At 34.9% G+C, this 24,827-nt stretch overlaps 2 protein-coding genes across 3 annotated transcripts in view; one reads left to right on the forward strand and one right to left on the reverse strand.

Moving 5' to 3' along the window:
• Positions 1-24,054, reverse strand: part of LMLN (leishmanolysin like peptidase) — a 49,043-nt gene extending 24,989 nt beyond the window's left edge. For both annotated transcript variants that reach the window (XR_010664233.1, XM_065943133.1), the window contains exons 1-9: positions 23,836-24,054; positions 16,738-16,832; positions 16,142-16,172; positions 15,143-15,225; positions 14,541-14,664; positions 11,266-11,444; positions 7,018-7,123; positions 3,662-3,756; positions 1,001-1,118 (exon numbers count right to left, since the gene is read on the reverse strand). Coding sequence is in view for 1 of the 2 variants with exons in the window: in XM_065943133.1 (XP_065799205.1) it covers positions 1,001-1,118; positions 3,662-3,756; positions 7,018-7,123; positions 11,266-11,444; positions 14,541-14,664; positions 15,143-15,225; positions 16,142-16,172; positions 16,738-16,832; positions 23,836-24,054 (1,050 nt within the window). In the remaining variant the exon portion in view is untranslated. The remainder of the gene's footprint in view (positions 1-1,000; positions 1,119-3,661; positions 3,757-7,017; positions 7,124-11,265; positions 11,445-14,540; positions 14,665-15,142; positions 15,226-16,141; positions 16,173-16,737; positions 16,833-23,835) is intronic.
• A 129-nt stretch (positions 24,055-24,183) lies between these two features.
• Positions 24,184-24,827, forward strand: part of IQCG (IQ motif containing G) — a 49,777-nt gene continuing 49,133 nt past the window's right edge. Inside the window, exon 1 of the mRNA XM_065943046.1 lies at positions 24,184-24,255. The gene's annotated coding sequence lies outside the window, so the exon portion shown is untranslated. The remainder of the gene's footprint in view (positions 24,256-24,827) is intronic.

Consider the following 24,827-nt stretch of genomic DNA (forward strand, 5'->3'; position numbering starts at 1 on the left):
TATTTGTAACTTTTGTGTCAACAATGATTTTAACGCAGGTATAAACTGCTCAAATTATGGACACAGTCTTTGTTTAGAAAAATAAGTTGTTCATTAGAAAACAATTTTGTTCTTTTGGTTTCACCTGTACATCAGTTAAGAGTATGAAGTACACGGATGGGCAGTATTCCGAGAGCAGTGCAAAAGTTCAGCTCAGAAAGAGCTATATGTAGTTAAGAGAGGCGGTAGGGAGAATAAGTTTCTGTCATTAAATAAGCGAGTGAGATGATTAATTTTATATATCAACCAGGCTGGGGCAAAGTGCCCCATATTTGATCAAACATTATTTGATCAAACATTACTCTGAATGCTTCTGTGAAGGTGTTTTTGGATGAGATTAACATTTCAATTAGTGGACTTTAAGTAAAGCTGATCACTTTCTGTAACATAAATGGGCCAGTCAGTTGAACGTCTTCATAGAACAAAGACTGACTTCAACCCTGAGCAAGAAGGAATTTTGCCAGTAGACCGTCTTTGGACTCAAACTGCAACTCTTCCCTATTTCTTCAGCTTGCCAGCCTACCTCATCAGATTTTAGACTCTCTAATAAACCTCCACAACTACATCAGCCACTCCTTAAAATAAATCTCTTCATCTCTTTCTCTCTCAACAAACACATCCTGTTGGTCTGTTCCTATGCAGATCCTCCTGAATAAAACTGATTCCAAATGAAATGACCAGCAATTATACAAATAGTACAAGTGATCCTTTGGGGTATCACAACCGAGCACTGGTATAACAACTTAAAGCGGTGGGTAGAATGGAGCCGTTGAGTCATTGCTAAATTTTCCTTCCTCAGATGTCTCTTGGCCTGCAGCTTTACTGTACTGCCTTTATGTTTCCTACTACAAGATTTGAAATTTAATCATTAGTTCTTAAACAATAATGATTAGTAAAGAAAGGACCATAATGAATGAAAAGAGCAGACGGCTCATGAGACATGAAGCTCAGTAATACTCACGACAACACGAGGTGTTACTAGAAGATTAACAGTGTGATGAACTCTCTTATTATCGCGAATGTCCCATAGTCTCTCCACTTTTCGAACTACTTTATCACTCCATTGATATAATCCAAGACTGCAATTAAAGAATAAAAATACAGTCCTTCTTGCAAATTTGTCACCACTTTAATGTAGAAGTGTTTATGAATATCAATATGAAATTAAAATATCTGACCTTATATTTGACACCAAGTGCAAGCAAAGACTTGATACCATTTTCTAATTTAATCTTTTCAGTAACTTTAAGAGATTATCATCACTACTTTGCAGATAAAGAGACAGAAGCTTAGAGAGATGAAGTAACTTGCTCAAATTCAAATAGCTAATACTGGGCTAAGATTACAGTGAATTATTTCCTCTTAACAAATTTACTGAATAAAACAAAAGTATATCTAGAGAGATATCTAAGTACTGTATATAACAAGACTTAACAGAAGGTGACATTTTAACTTAATTTTGCTGTTGTTGTTTAGTTACTAAATTGTGTCTGACTCTTTGCAACCCCATGGACTGTAGCCTGTCAGATTCCTCTGTCCATGAGATTTCCCAGGCAAGAATACTGGAGTGGGTGGCTATTTCCTTCTCTAGGGCATTTTCCCAACCCAGGCACTGAACCTGTGTCTCCTGCATTGCAAGCAGATTCTTTACTACTGAGCCACTGGGGAAGCCCTTAAACTTACTGAGAAAGTATAATTTACTTAACAATTGTGCTGTAAAGTAAATTATACATTTTATAATTGATTATCCAACAAGAAAAAATTAAATCCCTATTTTAAGGATAAAATCCCTATTTTACCCCATATACAGAAATAAATTCCAGACAAATGTCAGTAAAGATGGCAGAGTAAGGACCACTGAACTTCATGAAGGCAAAGAGGAAAGTATCAAAATTAGCCAAACGAATTTTTTTCAGAAATCTGGGAATTAACCAAAGGCTTGCAGCAATCCAGGAAGCACTTCTTTAAGAAAAACGGATGAATCTCAGGAAAAACAGCAAGCTTTGTGGCAGTTTCCCATGCCCTCTCTCCAGCTCTATAGCAGCCTAGAAATAAAAAGGTGAGGGACAAATCCAACTCTTTCTATGTCTACCATCTGTATTTATTACTCTGTTATCTCCGTTTATACTGTAAGATTTTCTGCTTTTAAGGAATATCCAAAATGTAAGAAAGTACTGCAATGATCAGCTTAATAATGGTCCTTATGTGTGGGTATCTCTCTCCTCCTTATCACTACATAGATGTTCCTACTCTCACTACTTATGTGTTTCCTATAAAGACCACAATTCTTAGGAAAGACCAGACTTCTTCCATACCACCAAACAAATACAATCTAGGAAGTAAAACATCTATTTCTACATTACAATTTTGTTTCTAACAATTTTGTTTTTTAACATGTACTCTAAAAAAATACTATGATGAATAAAGTATTATCCGTTTTTAATAATTATGCACTTCTAGCTACCTAGAAGTGAGAAGAGGAGGCGACAGAGGATGGCTGGATGGTATCACTGACTCAATGGACATGAGTTTGAGCAAACTCAGGAAGATAGTGAAGGACAGAAAAGCCTGGTGTGCTGCAGTTCATGGGGTCACAAAGCAGGCACAACTGAGCAACTGAACAATAAGCTACCTAAATGGAGATCTTCATATGAGAATTAATTTTTTATTCTATATCTGTTTACCACTCACTACTCTATGGAATAGCGTCAGTACGCTGAGAAGGTTTCCTTATGTGCCTTCTCAATCTGTTCAACTTGCATGGCATTTAATAGCCTATGGCTTCAAGTAAAATTACTCATCTGTCTTTTATCATGGACTGTTTTTAAACTTCATACAACTAGACTATGATCTCTTTTGTTCAACCCTATAACTATGATATTCGTTCACGTTATTACATGCAGCAATAATGTGTTCTTTTCAGGGCCTTGTAGTTTTTGATTATAGGAATATATTACAATTTATTTATTCATTCCTCTATTGATAGACCTTTGGATGGTTTCCATTTTTGCTTATTAATAACAAAACTGCCATTAACATTCATGTACATGTCTTTTTGTGGACATGAGCTCTTAAATTAGATATATAAATCCATGCAAATGGTTATAATTCTGTGACTGATAGTCTATATAATAACTTTTTTAAAGTATTTCTTAGTATTATTTCTTTTAGGCCCTGAACTTCTAGATCACTAGTAACATGTGAAATACAGTTTTTAAAAACTGTAAAATACAGTTTACAGTTAACATGTAAACATTGCAATGTATAGACAATAACTATTAATAAGCCAAAATATAACCAACCCATATTCTCCCATGGCCTGACTCTCCTGTAAAGTAATATAAGCTACTACAGAGTTGTGGAAAAGAGCCCTGCCTGGCAAGAAGAGTCTTTGCTCTTTGGGTAAGTCACTTAAGTTTTCTCCATCTCAGCTGTTTCATCTGTGAAATGAAAAGGTAAAGCTAAATAACCTCATATCCTATCTTGTTATAATAATATAGGATATACAATCTTAAGTTAGCCATAAAGCCACTATTATTTGTAGAAATTAACACACAAGAATTCTCAGGTTCTAGTCTTAGCATCCTCCTGAAAGAGAACAAGAACAAAAAAACCCAAATACCTATAGTTAAAAGGTGGGAGACCATCTGCAAATCTTGAAGTTAAAGGATTTCCATCTTTATCATGGTAGAATGCAAATAGCCCAGCAGAGAAACCCTGTAAGAAAAAGTTCAAAATGTCTTACAGTGAAAAATATCAAATCTGACTACAGATATCACAACATGCCACTATCAAAAGAAAACACTGATATAACCACATAAAAGCATCATGGCAATATTTCTGTAGGAACCTGCCATATACTAGAGTAGGACTGAAATTAATTCATATTATAAATTTTAAATTCCAATTACTTGAGATAATTCCTAAGTGAAAAAATCAAAAGCAATAGTAAAGACATTCTTTGGTTGGTATAGACAACGCATTTATTTGTTTAAAGATGTGTTTATCACAGGTGGTCCTCTTTACATGAACTTACTAATAAACTCTATACCTGCAATGAGGGAATGCTACTATTGAGAATAATTAACAATACAGTTCAGAGTAGGGGAGTGTGCTCATAAGAATACTCATAAAAATTCAAAGACTTTGATCCCAAAGTCCATGCTTAATATATACCTAAAAAATGACTATAAATGTATGCATATGTGGGGGGATGTATACTCTGGAAAAAAGACTGGAAACATATATAGAAATGTTAGCTGTAGTTCTTTTGGTGGTAACATGTAAAATCATCTGTATTTCTAAAGGTTTTCTTTACAATGTGAATTTGTCTATAATCACATTTTTAGACAATATTTTTAAGAAGTCTTCAATTTTAATAAGATAATACATACTTTACATAAACGTATTCAAAGTCCCATTTGCTATTCTCCCCCCTCCCAAATAAGATAAGGAAATGGGCAAAAAACGAAAAAAAAATTAGTTTCATTAGTAAGATTTCTTTACTTTCTTTCCTAACCTAAATAACTAAAAAAAAAAGTACTTTTGTAACTACTAATTTAAGTATGTTTTAACATTGAAAATATGCTAGAGTTTATATTCAAATAACTAACAATCACAAATGATCATGTAATCAATTTCTTTGGCAAATTTCTTTGCTTACATAACTGTGGTCTCTGTGTCATTCAAGGCTTGCCAAAATGATTAATGGAATCCAGAGTATTCTTTTATTCCTACATTTCTTCTTTTTTAATCTCTGAAGATGCAAAGGATATTTAATGGAGTCAGCTAAGAAAATCTAAATAGTTTTTTTTTTTAGAAAATCTAAATAGTTTTTAATATACAATTCATTGAGGTAATATAAAGCTTAAAATAGTATGATGTGCCTCATCCTTTAGAATATTCTAAATCCACATTTTTTTCTTCCCTATCAAGTTGAAAATTTTTCTAAGCACACACATTTCAGAAGGCATATCTAGTATTGAAAGTACCAGGAATGACTGTATTTGATAGTTAGAGCATATATAACTTTATAGAGAATAAATGTATTTGTTAAACATTTAATTCTTACCATCCTCCAGAATGGTTTTTGAGACAAACTAATATTTTTAATTTCTTAGGTTTTTGAAATTTTAAAAATACAAATATACAAAAAAGTTTCAAAATCTAAAAGAAACTTATGTTCACTGTTTAAGAGGATTTAAGATATAAGTTTTGCTATGTTTTCTTTAGACTTTTTTAAAAGAAATAAAAACACTGCAGAATATTTTTGAAGGCCCATTACCTTAACCCTTTCTCTTCTCTCTTTTCCCAGAGGTAATTACTACCTTAAAGTCAATATACATATTATGACAATATAGCTAGTTGATTTCCTGTCAATATAAATACTTAAAATATCAGTCAAATTTAGAATCATTTTCATCATAATTAGACATCAGTAAAATTACTGATTTGTTTTTTTTGCAGTTTCTATTCACACCATTTGAGTGATGCTGAGTTGTGCTTCATTTGTTTCATCTTATTCCTGAAATAAATTTTTATTATTTTTATTAAAAAAAAGTCAACATACATAGTAACTCTGATGCATGCTTTTACATTCAATGGTGTTTGACTCTGAGATTCCCTGACTGCTAAAATAAATCTCAATGTGTTCTCATATACTTCTTGACCAACTGGATCTTTTCTTTGTGACCTGCCTGTTTATAATTCAATTTACCTCATGTCTGGGACTTCTGCATTCGTGTTCACTTATACATTAGATTTAAAAACTGCTGGGTTTTTTTCTGGTTCTCTCAGCATCAAGTATCTACAGCTTTTGGAGCTTAAGGCTGAAAATGTTTTTTTGAATGATGTTTGTCTTTCATCACGATAGCAGGTTCGACTTACTTTTTTAGTAAAAGGAAAACATGATTCATTTTAGAATCTCCTTACTTGAAAAACATAAGAGCTATCTGTATACACTAGAGTTTCACTGAATTATTCAGGTATTTGCTGATTTAAACAAATCATACATGATAGCTCATGAAAAAAGACTAATAAAGAATAGCCATTAATTTTATTATACCTTACTCTGTAGAGCATGGTACTAAACCATTTATATGCTTTATCTTATTTAAACTTCAAGAAAAAAATCCACTCTAGTATGTACTACTATCTTCATTTTATAGATGAAATGGAGACTTATAAAGGCTAAATAATTTCTAATAGACCCCCAAGATTTTTAGCTTAAGGAGATTCACACCTGGATCTGTGTGATGTATTCTCTCTCTTAATCATTGCATTTTACTCCCATCTATTATATTTTCTAAACACATGAAAGACATCAGGAAGACATTTCCTAGGTCTTAGGCAACTTCATTTAATTCCCCAGGCATCGTGTAAAAGTTTACTACTTTGGACTGATTGGGGAAAAGCAAAAAGAAGTTCTGAATCAGTTAGTATATATAAAATTTAGAAAGCCTAAATAGATCAAGAAGACTTTTAGAAATGAGATCTCTAAAAGAGAGAAGACAGATCTATAACCTGATATCACTTTTTTTTTCCTTAAAGATTTGTTAATTTATTTAGCTGAACTAGGTCTTGGTTGCGGCACGTGGGGATCTAGTTCTCTGACAAGGAATTGAACCCATGCCCTCTGCATTGGGAGCGCAGGGTTTAAGCCACTGGACCACCAGGGAAGTCCCTAGATATCACTTTTAATTACTAAGTCTTCTTAAGAAGCTTAATCATTTTTTCAAAACTCCTATTTATCCAATGGATTTACTTTAATTATTTTTAGTAGTATAACTCAACCTAGCCACTATCCTAAACATTAAAAATTCTCTATCGGCTATTGGCAGAGGCCTAATCAACTAGGTTTTATTGAACACAATCTAAAAAGCCACATAATCTTAAATTTTAATATATAATTAAAATGAGAGTATAATAAAAAAAACTCAAGGCATGAAGGAAAGAGTAATAGTTAACAGCAAAATTTACCAGTGCATGAATAATCTCATGTTTCACTGTGGACAGCATCCCAATAAACTCCTGAGGCTGGGTAGAGATCATATTTGGACACAGGTTAGCATATCCTGCTATTGGCCTGTTAAAACAGACAATGAATTTTTAATTATATTCCAGAACAGTGTGTACTATGATATCTATTAACCTATATTTTTCTATCAAAAACTGATTAAGGTCAGAAAAATCTTTGTTAAATATCAAATGTCATTTTATAACATAACATCTAACTTTCACTATATTTTATTTCCAAGACTTATACCTGTTTTTCCCTGTGATACAGCTAATCAACACTTGTTCCCATGAAAGGAAAGAATCAGTTAATTATACTTCAGTGTGAATTTGTAAAATAGGTCAATATCTACCAAAAAAGGGAATGAACTGGAAAACTAAATTCTAACACTATTTTACTCGCAAAACTCATTTCTGACTTCAGCATTTCACTATATGTACAGGGACAGGGACAGACAAGTAGGTAGAGAGGGAAAATAGTTATATAATAGGACAGACAATAAGCAAATCATTCAGGTTGCTGCAAGTTACAGAACCCTCTTATTTCCATTTCACTATCCTCCTCCTTCTGTTCCAACAATACCTTCATTAACATAAAGATTTTTATCTTCCTATCATCATCTTTCATACAGTATTTTGTACCTTCTAGAATCTATAAAATTCTATATCTCTTTATGAGCCTAGAACTTGAGAATCCAAGAGCTGACTGGGACCTAGAGTAATTCAATTTCACCATGCATCTGTCTTTCAAAAACTGTGCCAAACAGCAATATAAGGAACCCCAAGGTTTTTTCTGGGGCTTCCCCGGTGGCTCAGTGGTAAAGAATTCACCTGCCAATGCCAAAGACATGGGTTCGATCCCTGGTCTGGGAAGATCCCACATGCCACAGAGCAACTAAGCCTGTGAGCCACAACTACAGAGCCTGAGCTCTACAGTGCCCGAGCTATGGCTATGGAGCCCATACACCCTAGAGCCTGTGCTCTGCAAAAAGAGAAGCCACCATGGTGAGGGGCCTGCAAATTGCAGCTAGAGATCACTGCTACTCAAGAAAAGCCAGCACAACTACAAAGACCCAGCACAGCCTATAAATAAATAAATTTATAAAAAAAAAAAAAAAAATAAAAAAAAAAAAAAAAAAAAATAAAAAAAGGAACCCCAAGGTTTTTTCTCCCAACACTACATTAACATTTTACCACAGAAATGTCACAAACTTCCCCAAATAGTGATAGCTTATTTACAAAGTAACAGGTTTTTGTAGGTTAAAAAAAAAAAAAAGCCTTATGTAGGTAAAAAAGAAAAGAAAAAAACCACACAGTGCACTTCTTTTTTCATACTTGAAAACAACAGATTTACACTTAGAAAATTATGACTATAATTTACTCACCAAAATGTTACCCTGGTGACCTCTAAAATACAAAATAAATGTCTCTGTCAGGCTCAAACCCTCAGGGACTTCTTAAGCATTTAGAATAAAACAGCCCTATCTGCTTCTCCCTCCAGTGCATCTCCTGAAGCTCTCATCCTCAACACCAACAGGTAGACACAGCTTTTTCCTAACATAAACTCTTATCCAGCTCTTTATGTGGCTGATGCTGATAACTGTCAGCTTATATCTAAAGTTTCACTTTTTCAAAGAGGTCTTCTTTGTCCAATTCATCTAAATTATGTTTGCCTTCTTTTTTTCTCTTTTATGTCGCAGCACCTTGTCTTTTTCTACAAAGTATTTATCATATTTGAAGTCACAAGTCTCTAACTGTATTTAACTAGTACCTGACTCCCTCTGTAATCTGTAAATTCCACGAGGCAGGTACATGTGCCTTTTTGTTCACCTAGTCTGCTGGCAACATATTAAGCACTCAAATGTTTATGGAATGAATTAATGCAATATAGCAGTTTTGAAGGAAAGTGCCACTTCTATCATAAAAGATTCAAAAACACCAACTTAAGATATTGCTCTTTCTTTTAAGGTCAACATTCTTCTAAGAAACCAGAATCTTCCCCAGGTATGAGAAGACAAACATGAACAGCTTCAAATTCACTGACACAAGGAATGTTTATTCTTTCAGCTAGTCATTCACACCTAAAGGGAACCAAATGTTCAAGTGCCTTAAACAAACGTAACAGCAGGGCTTTGAAAGTGAAACAAATCTCTGGGCTACAGGATTCTCACCTATCTGATAACTCCTATGCTGGACTCTCTCCCTAAAAGACAATTAAATACTTTAAGTACTTTCAGTATTATCTGGTGCTAAAAAGAGATGAACTAATCTAGACCCATCTCAACATGGGATTTTATATCATTCTCCCTACTTCCCCTGGGAACCCATTCTGTTCCTGATACATAAAGTTCACTTCTGTTTTCTTTTTTTAAAGCTCACTTTAACTTGTCTTCTGTTTAAAAAAAGTAATAAAAGCTCACTGGAAAGAGCTATATATCCAAACGACAGAAATGTAGGAAGAATGAAAGAAAAATTCCTTATTTTACAGCTTACCACCACTAAATTCCATTAACAAAAGTAATTGTTATTAACAATAGGGATGTTTTTATTTTTAGAGTGACCTTCAATCCCCGTTTGCCCAGAACTGAGGGATTTCCTAGGTTATGGGGCTTTTAGGTCTAAAATAAGGGTACTCCTGAGAAAATTAGCATAGCTGGTAATCCTAATTATTTTTGACTTTTACCTTAGCATGTTCAAATCCATAAGCAGATTTTTAAAGCAAGTATGAAATCATATTATGTACACTGTTCTGCAATGTTTGATACTCAACAGTATAATAAAATGAAATTGTGTATGGGTGTATGCACAATCCATATGGCTTAGGTCAAATTAAGATAAAGAACCATGATTTTGCAACATTGCTATTATGAAGGTATATTTCTCAAAGACATCTACTTTGAGATGTGTCTCATTTCATTAAATAGCTTATTCATTTAGCACTTCAAATACCATATTTGCTTGATATTGAGACACTATTCATTATAAAATATCATAAATTTAATGATAGCTTCTCAGGAAAAAATTGAACATTCTATTAAATACGTATATTCTTTTCTAAGAATACTGAACAGAACATATACATCTGCAAAACTATCTAGTACTTTCTTCTTCAGTAATATATTAAATATTTCACTTGAAGCATTCTCAGCATTCAGAAGTTAAAGATTTTTGAGTTTATTTCATGGATCAACAAGTATATGGTATCAAGCTAACAGACTGCTTTCATAATCCATTATGTTGATTTTAACCTCAGTATTGACAGTATTACCCTGAAGTATATATTAGTGTTTCCTTTGTACTGTCTACTTGATTCTACTAATAATTTCACTTTTTTCCCTTAAATTAATTAGATATTGATAGAAGTGAAATAGCTCTTTAAAATCAGTTAGTATTTTGACTGGTAGATGAATGTTCAGGAACTCACCAATGGTCCTTACAAACAATGAACAAGTCACATTAACTCTCTTAGAATTGAGAATGTCACACACAATCTATACTGAGACATGTCAGTTTCTACTGCCTTTGACTGATTTGTCTGGTGTGTTACAGGCAATCCTCTGTATACGTAACAACTTTATTTCAAGACTGCTTCACTGAGAAAAATTTTTTTGAAATATTTTAAAAATAAAAAGGAGGATTCTAAATTTTTAAGAAATAACTAAGTTAAGTGAAGGACATATCAAGTGATAGGAAAATTAGGTGAATAGTTATTTTCAGCATCTTAAAAGTTTAGCACAAAAGTGCTAAAATTAAAGTTCAGACTGTTTCCTTAGAGAAGTATTCATCACTTCCAAAGAAAATTCTATTGACAGCAGACTTTTTCTTTACTCATATTACCATATGCATAACAGTCCTATAACTTGATTTCCCCTCCACACCCACATCCAAGCAGTATGCTGTTTCTTACTACTGGAGGAGGGTAATCTGGCAAATGCAAACTCCCTGTACTCTAAACACTCAGAATATGCTTTGAGAGTTCTTTTAAATTTATTTAATTGAAGGATAATTACAATACTGTCCTGGTTTTTGCCATACATCAATATGAATCGGTCACAGGTGCACACGTGTCTCCCCATCCTAAACCCCCCCACAGCTCCCTCCCCACCCTGAGAGTTTTTTTTTTTAATTGGAGGCTAATTACTTTACAATGCTGTGCCCACCCTAAGAGTTCTTATATTAGATCTTGGGAATAAGTCTTGGGGGGAAGCTTACCTGTCCATTTTTGCTTCCTGCTGACAGTAGGCTGCATAAGAGATGATGTTTTCATGGCTGCACCTCTCAGTGGCCAGAGCACCAACATAAAGAACGAAGTCTGCGTCCCGGACTCCCTCTTGGTCTGGCACACCCACTGCTCCACAGGGCCACTTACCCCCACAACAGACTCTGCATTGCTGGGCCCACAGGAGAAAACAGAAAATCAGACCAGAGATAAGGTTAACTACAAGGGCATTTAACTTACAGTGAATCCAGACTTTAAATATGTATGATTTATCTTCAATTTGTATCAAAATTCATACCTCTCTCTGGGGCTTTCCAGGTAGCATTAGTGGTAAAGAACCTGCCTGCCAATGCAGCAGATATAAGAGACACAGGTTCAATCCCTGGGTTCAGAAGATCCCCTGGAGTAGGGCACGGCAACCCACTCCAGTACTCTTGCCTGAAGAATCCCATAGACAGAGGAGCCTGGTGGGCTACAGTCCATGGGGTTGCAGAATCAGACATGACTGAAGTGACCTGGTACACATGCATGCACATATGCATACCTCTCTCGATTCAGTTTCTATCTCTAATTTCAAATTTATTTCATTAAAATTTCTACTTTTTATACAATGATCATAAATGTATACTATTAATTAAAACAAACAACTGCTATTTATAAAGCGCAATCCCACCAGGGTACAAAAAAAAATAGAAAAAGTTTTATTAAACCCTGAAACTAGGTGAAAATTACAAGGAACCTTCTTATAAATTAATTTTTTAGCAATTTTCTGTGAATCTGTGGTTATTTCAAAATTAATTAATAAAACCTTTATCCAGTGGAAATACATTCCTATTATAATGTAATTCATGTATTTTATTTAAAATTCAGATAATACAAAAGTATATAAGGTAAAATGTTAGTCATCTTTATAACACTACCCTTGTTTCTAGTTTTCTAAGCAAACTTTGCCCTTTTAACATATGCTTTTTAGAGAATTTCTATCAAAGTTCCTAAATAACCATAATCTCTAAATTATAAATAGGAAAATCAGTAAATGTTAGGTTTTTTTAATACATAAGTGGTGTTTGTAGAGAGAAAAAAACAGAAATTCTCATTTCTGCTTATACTGTTGCTTCTCTAACACATGTATTTATAATTTTAAAATTCAATTACTTTAATCTGCTAATAGTTGGTGTTATGAAAAGCTGTGATTTAACAGCATTTTTTCCATGATCTTTTATTTCTTAAAAAAAAAAAAAAAATTTAGGAACCCCGCCCCCCCAAGAAGATAAAACAGAATTTGAAAAGACAAAAGAATAAAAAATAAACAAAAATACTTTAGGAAAAAAGAAATGTGCCTTAAAATGTCTAGGAAATGTCTCTAAATGTATTAGGACAAAAGATAAATATGTAATTAACAAGTTGTTTTAATATTGAAACATGTCCCTAAAACCCTTTATGCTCTTGAGGAATTTGATAAAAGAAATGGAAGCTGAGTAAGTTAGTTGAATTAGTGCCAATATAGGGTTCGAAAAGCCTCTGGTGAGCTTCAGATACCTCAAGAAAAAATTACAAAGTACACTTCAATAGTATGCTTGATTTTGCTTACAAAATCAATGTTCAATAACATATTTATTTTCTACAAGTAATGAGAGAACATAGTTAAATAGAGAAAAACATCTAAAGCAATAATCATATTTTCCAAAAAGTATGTATAAGTTGGTTTTCTGGCTTATGCATTTAAGTTTTTCTATTTTTTCTGATACAAATAATATATGCTTAATATGAAAAATCAGAAAGTTACAAAAACAAATAACTTACCAAATAAAAGTCTCCCACAATCCAACTCAATGAAAATCATTAAAATTTTAATGTCTTCAGATTTTTAATATACGTATATTTCCAATTACTTTATAACTTTTTATATGTGTGTATATACTTATTTGTATTACTTATGCTTTTATTTCAGCTTTATTGATAGGTGAAAGTGAAAGTGAAAAGTCAAAGTGAAAGTCACTCAGTCGTGTCTGACTCTTTGTGACCCCATGGACTGTACAGTCCATGGAATTCTCCAGGCCAAAACACTGGAGTGGGTAGTCTTTCCCTTCTCCAGAGGATCCTCCCAACCCACGTCTGAACCCAGGTCTGAATAACCCAGACTGAACCCAGGTCTCCTGCACTGCAGGTGGATTGTATACCAGCTGAGCCACAAGGAAAGCCCAAGAACACTGGAGTGGGTAGCCTATTCCTTCTCCTGCAGATCTTCCCAACCCAGGAATCAAACTGGGGTCTCCTGCATTGCAGGTGGATTCTTAACCAGCTGAGCTATCAGGGAAGCCCAACAAGTTAAAGTCGCTCAGTTGTATCTGACTCTTTGTGACCCCATGGACTCTCCAGGTCAGAATACTGGAGTGGGTAGCCTTTCCCTTCTCCAGGAGATCTTCCTAACCCAGGAATTGAACCCTGGTCTCCCTCATTGAAGGTGGATCCTTTAAGAGCTGAGCCACAAGGGAAGACCAAGGGTGAAAAATTGATAATTTTTAATTTTTAAATAAAATAGGCTAACTACCCACACTGATTTACCTTTAAAAATTTTTTTTATTGAAGTATAGTTGATTTACAATGTTGTGCAAATCTGCTATACAAAGTAACTCAGCTATACACATAATACGCATTCTTTTTTTACATTCTTTTCCATTACAGTTTATCACAGGATATTGAATATAGTTCCCTGTGCTATACAGTAGGACCCTGTTGTTTTTCCAGTCTAAATTTAATGTTTGCTACAATTTATTTATATAGAGATCAGTTTCATTCTGTAACAGCTGTATAGTATTCCATTATGTGGTTATGCCATAATGTAACTAGTATAGGTATATTTATAGTTTTGCTAAGAATACCCTTGAACATATATAGTTGAAAGTATTTTTATCAAATACATTTCCATGATGGGTTGAACCCTACTTTTATTTGAAGAGATAAGGTTAAACTGCCCTTTAAAAATACTGAGGTATACAGCTGCTAAAAAAGGTTTTGGAGAGCAAAGATAAAGTTTAAGCAGAAATGATTCAGCAACCCCAGAGATAAACTGAAAAAAGAAAAGAAATAACTAAATTCATTTGAAAACTAATGAAAGAATAAAATCAGCACACCCAACTGTGATTCCTTTTGGTAGAGAATGAAGCTTTTGAACTTAAGTCTGTAAAAACTTCCGGAAACAATCACAGATTGAAAATCTAAGTTTATCCTAAAAAATAAAAATGTTTCAAAGAGCAGGGTGAACTACCTGGAGGTGCTCCTCAGGCACTATAATGGGACCACATTTTGTATGCTCTGCACATTCCTCAGTACAGCATCTATGGTGATCATTTTCTTTCCGTAGGTATTGGTATTGGTTTGTTGCGCATTGTCTTCAGTTCATTTTTACATTAAAGTTTAATTACAAAAAACAAGATTAGTTCATGGCAATTAAAAACACTGTAAAAAACTAGTAGCTGCTATATTTAATTCATTAACAGTTACTATTTTAGTTAGAAAAGTAGTATCAGAAAGAATTTTGGTTCCATGGGAAATCCTCCTAATGTGGGTTTTCAAACACTTCAAAAGCCTATAGTGTACACATGAAGGAGGAAGGAAGGGGAGATGGGGAAAAGGGTACAACTACACCCAAAGAAAAGACCCAGTGGGTCCCGTCATAATGGAAAATCAGGGAAAGAATGACTACCCAACATGCTCTTTTTTTCTTTTTAAATATCTTACGGTTTGGTCTCTAAGAACCAGCATAATAAAATACTCCCAGTATAAATTTCAAAATTTGCCATACTGACAGAATGAAGAGGGCAGACTGCTAAACACTGAAGAAAATGACCTGTGTGAAATGTGACATACCTACTAAGTAATATAGTGCCCGCAGGTCTACGAACCTGGAAAGTCTTCTCTAAATAAGAAACAGCTTGTGGGAAAAGTTTGTTCTAAATAAAAGTTGAAATAAAAAAACAGTCAGAATTACAACCAAGAGATAAACCATTCTTAAAACAAGCAAGCACAGGGTATTAATGACAAAAGGGAAAGAAGGAAAAAGCCTTGTAACTCAAATACAATATTTAGTCAAAGGTTGTGTGGCTAGGGGTAAGGGGGAGAGTGAGCGTAGGTGCAAAGGAATTTCTTCACCTTCTAGTTTAGTTTTAGAAGAAAGAGCACCAGAAAGTTCCTTCCGTACCCTATTTAAATAGAATATTATAAAACATAAATCACAACTATTAATCTAACTTACTTTAAATTTGAGACTGCTTTAGATAACTCCAACATTAATGTAGTTCATGTTAAGAAAATCTTGTATTTAGAAGATCTACTTTAACTTCACCAATTTCAGGTGCCCATAATGAGCTGGCTTAGTGTGTGCATGTGTGTGTGTATGTGCATGTGCGCGTGCCTCTGTAATAGTTAAAAAATGTATGAGGCCAGCACCTTTATAAACAAGCTTGGCATTTCATACTATCAGGCCAATTATTCTTCAGGAGAATGAGCATTTACACCAAGAAAACTGTTTTTGATGTTTTTAAAAAGTCATCTTTTCCATCCTATCCTAAGCATGCTCTGCTCCCCCAAAACCTAAGAGGACAAGTAAATAAAATGAGAATGCCTTAATATCACATCATAAAATGAGAAAACTAACTTAATATCAAATATGAACAAATATGAACTCACGATGTGTGAGTACATCACAACAATATGTCTGTGAAAATGAGAAATACACTTACCAACGTCTTTTATTTATTCTCAAAATAGTCATGTATATATACTTTTCATTATTGAAGTAAAATTAACATATAATAAAATGCACCATTTTTAAGTGTTCAATTCAAGTCATGAGTATTTATTACATACCTTTACAAGGTGTCTTTTCTCAGGGAGCAACCTGAAAATGATGACATAAAATATAAAGATTGCCATGCTGAGGGCAAACCATTGTCTCATTTGTTCAGAATATATCTGGCAGGAGCCCCAGATCTCAGCGAGCATTTTAGAGTTGATCAAATACAGTCTCGTTCATTTGGGAAGTTAAAGATAGGGAAAGACATCAACTATTTCCAGTAGCTCTTCATAAACTACTACAGATTCATAATTTATCTCTTTTCTGAACCTCTCTTACTCTAAATTAAAAATCAGGCTATACATCATCTCTCTGGTTAATAATTTTACACATGTTATTATTATTGTATACATTAGTATTTCCTCTTATTTTCCCTTCAAGTACTTATTGTGGCTAGGTCTCTTATTGACCACATCCAAGTAGATATATGCTGGTTCTGTTTAAATTATTCAAGATGCATAGGTTTAAATCATATCTCATGGCCTTCATCTTTCTAAACTAAAAAGCATATTTAGTTTAATTCCATTTATGGAACTCCAGGTAACCAATGCAAGTATCTTCAATAGTTTGATTCTTAATAAAAAAGATGACAGAATAATGGTGTACTTACTCTTCAATACTTTTATCGTAGATAATCTTAATTCTTAAATGTTCATTAACATCTCTCTTTACAATATGATTTTTAAGATGGACCTTATTTATGACCTGAGAAAAAAGAATAGATTTGAAAAAATATATATAGATTAGTTACTTAAGGACTCAAAATTAACTAACTAAATTTCAAATGTAATCTTCAGGGAAAAAAAATGTAAGAACTAAATAAATCAAGAGATAGTTCATGCTCATGGATATAAAAACTCAGTATTATCAAGATGTCAGTTCTTCCCAATTTCACCCATGCCAATCCCAATCAAAATTTCAGCAAATTATGTTGTGAATATCAACAAACTAATTCCAAAGTTTATATGGATGGCAAAAGATCCAGAATAGCCAACAAAAAATTGAAGAAAAAAACAAAGTTGAAGGAATGACACTACTTGACTTAAAGATTTACTATAAAGTTATGGTATCAAGACAGTGTGGTACTGGCAAAAGAAGAAACAAATAGGTCAATGAAACAGAATAAAGCGCCCAGAAATAGACCCACATAAATACATTCCACTCATCTCTGACAAAGGAAAAAGGCAATAAAATGAAACAATGTCTTTTCAACAAATGGGGTTGAAACAATTGGATATTCATATGGAAAAAAATGAATCTAGAGTCAGACCCCACATCTTTTATAAAAATTAATTCAACAAGGGTTAAAAATTTAAATGTTAAATATAAAATACAAAACTATCAAACTCTTAGAGAAGATACTATAGGAGAAAAACTAGATATTCATGAGTATAGTGATGACTTTTTTTTTAATACTTATTTATTTATTATTTATTTTTGGCTGTGTCAAGTCTTAGTAGCAGCACATGGGATCTTTCGTTTTGGCACGAGCTCCGGAGCGCATGGGCTCTGTAGTTGCAGCTCCCAGGCTTAGTTGCCCTACACCATATGCGATCCCTCACCAGGGTTCAAACCCACATGCCTTGCATTGGAAGGTGGACTTTTAACCACTGGACCAGGGAAGTCCCTATTTATTATTTTTTTAGTTGCAGCATGCAAACTTTTAGCTGTGGCACGTGGGATCTAGTTCTCTGACCAGGGACCAACCCGAGGCCCTCTGCATTGGCCCCCACTAGACCACCAGGGAAGTGCCTAGTGATGACTTTTTATATACAAAACTAAAGACATAATCCATGAATGAAATAACTGATCATTTCAACTTTATTAATAATAAATTAAAAACTTCTGCTCAATGCAAGTTAACATCAAGAAAATAAGAAGACAAGCCACACACTGGAAGAATATATTTGCAAAAGACACACTGGATAAAGGACTATTATCCAAAATATACAAAGAACTCTTAAAACTCAACAATAAGAAAATGAACAACTCAAGTAAAACACGGGCCAAAAACCTTAACACACACCTCACCAAAGAAGGTATGCTGCTGCTGCTGCTGCTGCTAAATCGCTTCAGTTGTGTCCGACTCTGTGCGACCCCATAGACAGCAGCCCACCAGGCTCCCCCGTCCCTGGGATTCTCCAGGCAAGAACACTGGAGTAGGCTGCCATTTCCTTCTCCAATGCATGAAAGTGAAAAGTGAAAGTGAAGACGCTCAGTCGTGTCCGACTCTTAGCGACCCCACGGACTGCAGCCCACCAGGCTCCTCCGTCCAAGGGATTTTCCAGGCAAGAGTACTGGAGTGTGGTGCCATTGCCTTCTCCGAAAGAAGGTATACAGATGGCAAATAAACATACAAAAAGATGTTTCACATTACATATCATTGGGAAAACGCAAATTAAAACAATAAGATACCTCTATATGGCTATGAGAATGGCCAAAATCTGGAACATATACTATACCAAATGCTGCCAAGGATGTAGAGCAATAGGAATTCTCATTAATTGCTGGTGGGAATGCAACATGTACAGCTATCATGGAAGACAGTTTTGGCAGTTTCTTACAAAACTAAACATACTCTTGCCGTAACCACTCAGCAGTCATGCTCCTTGGCATTTACACAGATGAGTTAAAAATGTAAACTCACACAAAAACCTTTTCATGGATCTTTATAGCAGCTTTATTCATAATTGCTACAACTCAGAAGCAGCCAAGATGCTTTTCAATAGGTAAATGGATAAATACACAGTGGTATATCCAGACAATGAAATAGTATTCAGGGTTAAAAGGCTGAGCTACTAAGCCATGAGAAGACGTGAAGCAAACTTAAATGCACATCACTGACTCAATGGACATGAGTTTGAGCAAGCTCTGGGAGATGACGAAGGACAGGGAAGGCTGTCCACACGGTCGCAAAAAGTCAGACATGACCCAGAGACTGAACAACAACAAAGTGAAATAAGTCAATCTGAAAAGGCTACATACTATATGATTCCAACCAGATGCCATTTTGGAAAAGGGAAAACTATGGACACAGTACAAAGACTGGTGTTTGCCAGGGATAGGATGGCAGAGCAATAGGCAGAGCACAGAAGATTTTGAAAGCAGTGGAACTACCATGTATGATACTGTAATGATGGCTATGTGTCATTATGCCTTTGTCCAAACCCACGGAATGTACAACACCAATAGTAAATTCTAATGTAAATTATGGACTTTGGGTGTTTATGATGTGTCAGTGTAGTTTCATCAGTTATAACAAAAGTACCACTCTGATTAGGGATGTTGGTAATAGGGGAGTCTATGCATGTGAAGAGGAATACAGTACTTGGGAAATCTCTGTACCTTCTTCACAATTTTGCAGTGAGTCTAAACCTGTTTTTATTTTAAAAAATAAAGTATTTAACTAAAAAAAAAATGAAGATGAGAACACAATGAAACAAATAGTTAAAAGCACTAAAAGAAAGATGTTCAATACTGAAGTTTATCTCCAATGAGATAAAAGATAAACTTTTACATCTCACAGACAGGGGAGATATAAAATTCTAATCATAAGCAAGCTGAAATGGCCATACTAATATCAGTAAAGCAGACAAAGGCAAAGAGTATTACCAGTAACAAAGGGTAATGTTTTATAATAATAAAGGATTAATACACCAGAAATTCATAGTTATAAGTATGAATGTACCGAGCAATAGATTCAAAATCCATGACAAAAACTGACAGAACTAAAGGAAGAAAAAGAAAAACATTTATAATCATAAATTTAAGATCCTATCAATTAGACAAAAGATTTTAAGAACACAGAAATCTTCAGCTAATATTTTATAATAATTGTAAATGGAATATAACCCTTAAACTTGTATAAAAATATAGAAGTCTGAAGCATACCATCAGTTACCTTACCTTATTGATGTGTACAGAAAACGACACTCAGTACCTATAGGATCCTCTTTACCAGAGCACAGAAAATCTTAGTGGGATACAGCATATGCTGAATTATACGTATAACAATTTCAAAGAACTGAAATCTTACAGAAGATATTCTCTAAATTAGAAATTAATAACCATAAGCTATCTAGAAAAGGACCAAATATTTAGAAATTATATTTTAAACATTTTTAATAACCCATGGATCAAAGATAAAATTACTAGGGAAAATAAAAGCATCTGAACTAAGTGATAATTAAAATACAATGTGTCAAAATTTGTGAAGTGTAGCTAAATTTGTACTGAGAGAAACACAGATCTTTAAATGTTTATAGTAGAAAAGAAAAAGGGACTCAAAAACAATGATCTAAGTCTCCTCCTAACAATATGAGCAAAGTAAATCCACAGTAAGGAGAACGGAGAAATAACAAAGAACAGAAAACAATGAAATGGAAAATAATAATTAAAATTACCAAAGCTAATGGTTGGTTATTTAAAATTATTAATACAATTAATAAGCTCCTAGAAAGAATGGGCTAGGATAAAACAAAATAAACACAAATTACCACATTGGAAATGAAAGTGTGGCTATCACTCAGATTCTATAGACATCAAAAGGATAAATATATTATGAACAAGTTATGTCAGTAAGTGTAACAATTCAGATGAAATAAAGTCCTTAAAAAACACAAGTTACCAAGACTGACACAAGATCGAATAGATACTATGAATATACCTGTATCAGAGAAACTGGATTTATCTGCTCCTACCAAGTGGTTTCTTGGGGCCAGAAATGAAAACATGAGTTTTCTGTAAACGGGCACAAGGGTTCTTCCCAGGGTGATGAAAAAGTTCTAAAACTGGACTGTGGTGATGGTTCTGTAACTCGGTAAATTTATTAAAAATCACTTATTTGGATACTTAAGTGGGTGAATTTTATGGTATATAAATTATAGCTCAATAAAAGTGTTTAAAAAAAACACAAAACTTTTCATAAAGAAAATTGTAGGTCGTGATAGTTTCAGTTATGGATGGCATCACTGACTCAATGGACATGAGTTTGAGCAGACTCTGGGAGATAGTGAAGGACAGGGGAGATATTAAGGAAGATATTTTCTACAAACCCTTTTAGAAAATAAATGATAGAACTTTCCAATTATTTTGTACAGTCAGCATAATTCTGATACCAAAAGCTAATAAAAATTTCACTGAAAAGGAAACTATAAGCCAACATCACTTATAAACATAGACATAAAAATCCTTAATCTATGAGGAAACTGAATTCAGAAGTGTATTAAAAAGGATAATACATCATAACCAATTAAAATCTACTCCAAAAATACAAGGTTGATTTACTATTGGAAAATTCAATGTGATCTACTATATTATGCATTATATAATTCCATTTATTTAAGCTGAATTCTAGAACAGGCAAAACTAATTTGCTGTAAAATCTAAATCTAATACGAAAAAAATAAAAAAAAAGAGAGATGGGAGAGACTGATTGGCATAGAACAGGAGAAAATTTTCTGGAGACTTGAAAATGTTCTATTCTGTATTCTGATAGGTTTTTGGTTTTACATGAATGCAAATGATTGCATTTGCTACATTTTAGTATATATAAATTTTACAAGAAAACAAAGTAAGTGTTGAAGCTGGGTGAAGGGTCATGGGAGTTCATTATACTATTCTGGTTTTGGTTTTAATTTACACAATAAAAAATAAAACCAAAACTTAAAAAGTTTTCGGTTAAGAACAAGTTATATGAGTCAAATGTTTCGTAGTTCCCCACCATTACCAATACAAAATTACTGTAATTTCCTGTTGCAATTAACAGAGATGCAGTCACTACTGTTACAATGAAGAGCATTTGCCTATCCTTTGTGTCCAAATTAAAGCAAAGAGAATGGCTATGAGGACTTGTTACAACATACTCTATGAAGAAACAGGAAAATTTATTAGGAATGAGAACTCATAAGAATTTAATAGCTTGCTTTTAATATCCAAAGCACCATCACTATTTAGTTTGTTCAGCCAAGAGCCATAAGTAAGAATAGTGGAGGGAAGTTTCAGGAAGAGTTTTCAAGCTCTGTACCTTTATTTTATTTGGCCACACTGCACAGCATGTGGGATCTTAGTTCCCTGCCAGGGATTGAACATGTGTCCCCTGAAGTGGAAACTCGGAGTCTTAGGTACTGCCTGGGAAGTCTGTTTTCAGCTCTATAAAAAGAACAATGATCTCTCCAAAAAGCAAAGGGACTGCCTCTGGAGACAATTTCCCTATTTGTGGAAATGTTCAAATATAAGTAAGAGATTTATACACTGGCAACAATCACAAGAAGAAAATAGCTAGTAAGGTTCCTTCAAGTAGAGATTTTGCAGTTCTTTGAACTACTTTCTCTTGATCTAAATTCAGAGAGAAGTGCAGGGTTTTGTGGGAATGTATTTTAAAAGGAATTCACTAGGTAGGTGGGAGAACTGAGGAAATGTTTAAGGGTACAAATTTGCAACTAGTAGATAAGTAATGTACAACACAGTAACTACAGACTACAGTACTGTATTATAAACTTACAAGTTGCTAAGAGACTACAGAATAAATAAAACAATTCAGCCAGAATGCAATGTCATGATAAAAGCTGTAATATAGCCATAACCACCAAACTTAGTATTCTGGCATATATGGTTATAACAGCATGCTGAGAAATTTGAAAATTATCACAAAAATGAATGGTCTTAGATTTCTGGGCTGAACTGAAAATTTCCAAATTAATCTTTTTTGATAAAATAATAAGACAAAATGTTAATATAAAATCAATCACAACATGCAACCCTGCCCCCAGGTACTGTGTCTCCTTTCCTCAAAGAATACTGATTACTGTGGCCCTCCTCTAAGTACTGTACAGAAATCAAAGTACAAGACACAAACCTCATATACCAAGGAAAATTACAATTCAACTACAAAAGCAAGATATGCCTGAAAAATAAGCTGTCACCACATAGCGGGACTCGATTAAGTGCCAGAAAAGAGTACAGATAAGACATATTGTAAAATGGAAAGAACATTCTGCTGGGGTGGTTTCACCAGGCAGCCTTGAGATTAAGGAACTAAGAATGAAAGAATTTAGACAGGAAGAAAAATATAATGGGAGGGAGAAAGGTATTTCAGGGCAGGAGAATACGATAAAGCAAGCAATGTGATGAAGTAACTTGAAAATAAATCTGAATTTTGTCTCCGGAGAACCCCCAATATCTCCGCAACGATTTTGTCTAGCTCTCCAAATAATTCTTTTTCAAACCTTTAGGTCAGTGGTTTCCGAAGTAAGATCCTTTGACAAGAAGCATCATCAACGATCTGGGAACTTCAACTGCAAATTCTGAGGCTCCATCCGAGATCTAATGAGTCAGAAGTGGGCAGCGGGAGGGAATGAATGGAGCGGCCAGTTGAATTTGAACAAGTCCTTAGGACACGACTGAGCGATTAAGCACAGCACACACAGCAGGTAATCCTGAGGCGCACCCAAGCTGGAAAACCACTGCTCTAGGACAACGTGCTAAGCACAACTCTCCGCACGGGAAAGTGGTGATGTTCTTTTCGAGAGCCGAACTGAGCCACTCTGCTGCGTGCAGGAAGGGAAGTGATGGCTGGTCCCAGCCCTCTCAGAGTTCAGTCTCTGGCCCAATCTCGCTTTCTCCTCCAGGACACCCTGTTCCAACACGATCCTCTCTACCGTTGCCTCCCATATTACTTTACCCTCACAGGGCCCCTCTGTCGCCCTACCTCAGACTCAGAGGGGACGTGGTGCCGGCATGGAGGAGAACTGCGCAAGGAGACAGGAATAGATGTGGTGCTTGCCCGGAGCCCACCCAAAAGAAGTAAAACGCCTCGGAACCATAAAGGACCGCTCCAGTGCCACCGGCTCAGGCCCAGGCCTGAATCCGAGGAGCCCGCTCTTCTACCCGACTCGGCCGCCATCTTCAGGCCGAGCGTCGTTACCATGGAGTACGTGACGCCTCCGCGCCCAGCGCCAGCCCCGCCCCTCGCCTCTCCAGGCAGGCGGAGGGACTTGGCGGCTGAAGGTTGCTTTTTGATTGGCTGGCGTCACCGGTAAGAAATTCAACGCGGAAGATGAGAGTCGCATCACGATCATCGCGTCTCATGCGCGTGAAGCCGGCCAATAAACGCAACCTAGCGTCCCACGTGAGTTGCGCTGTGAGATTAGTCTGTGTTGGTGGTAATGAGATGGTGATAAATGTGTGTCCTTACAGAGAGAGTTTTACTTTTTAATTCAGTTATCCAGTGAAAAGATATGGACCCACTAGGGGCCAGGAGCTAGATGCAAAATCTTACGATTTAGCTCTCTGTTTAAAAGGTAAGTGGAATGTACTTTTCAATTTTCCTAATCCTGAGTCACCGATTTTAGGACCTCCCTTTTTTAAGTTGAAGGTAGTTGATTTATAATATCGTGTTAAATCCACTTAAAAAAAATTTTTTTTTTGTCCTCCCCCTTGTGGCTCAGCTGGTAAAGAATCCGCCTGCAATGCGGAAGACCTAGGTTCGATCCGTGGGTTGGGAAGATCCCCTGGAGAAAGGAAAGGCTACTCACTCCAGTATTCTGGCCTGGAGAATTCCATTGATATATAGTCCATAGGGTCGCAAAGAGTCGGACACGACTGAGCAACTTTCACCTTAACATATGTGGGCTCTTAAGTTTCCTGACCAGGGATCAAACCCCGCGCCCTGCATTGGAAACGTGACTTTTTAATCACTGG

This window comes from Muntiacus reevesi, chromosome 8 (assembly GCF_963930625.1).
Source record: "Muntiacus reevesi chromosome 8, mMunRee1.1, whole genome shotgun sequence".
Classification (NCBI taxonomy): Eukaryota; Metazoa; Chordata; class Mammalia; order Artiodactyla; family Cervidae; genus Muntiacus; species Muntiacus reevesi.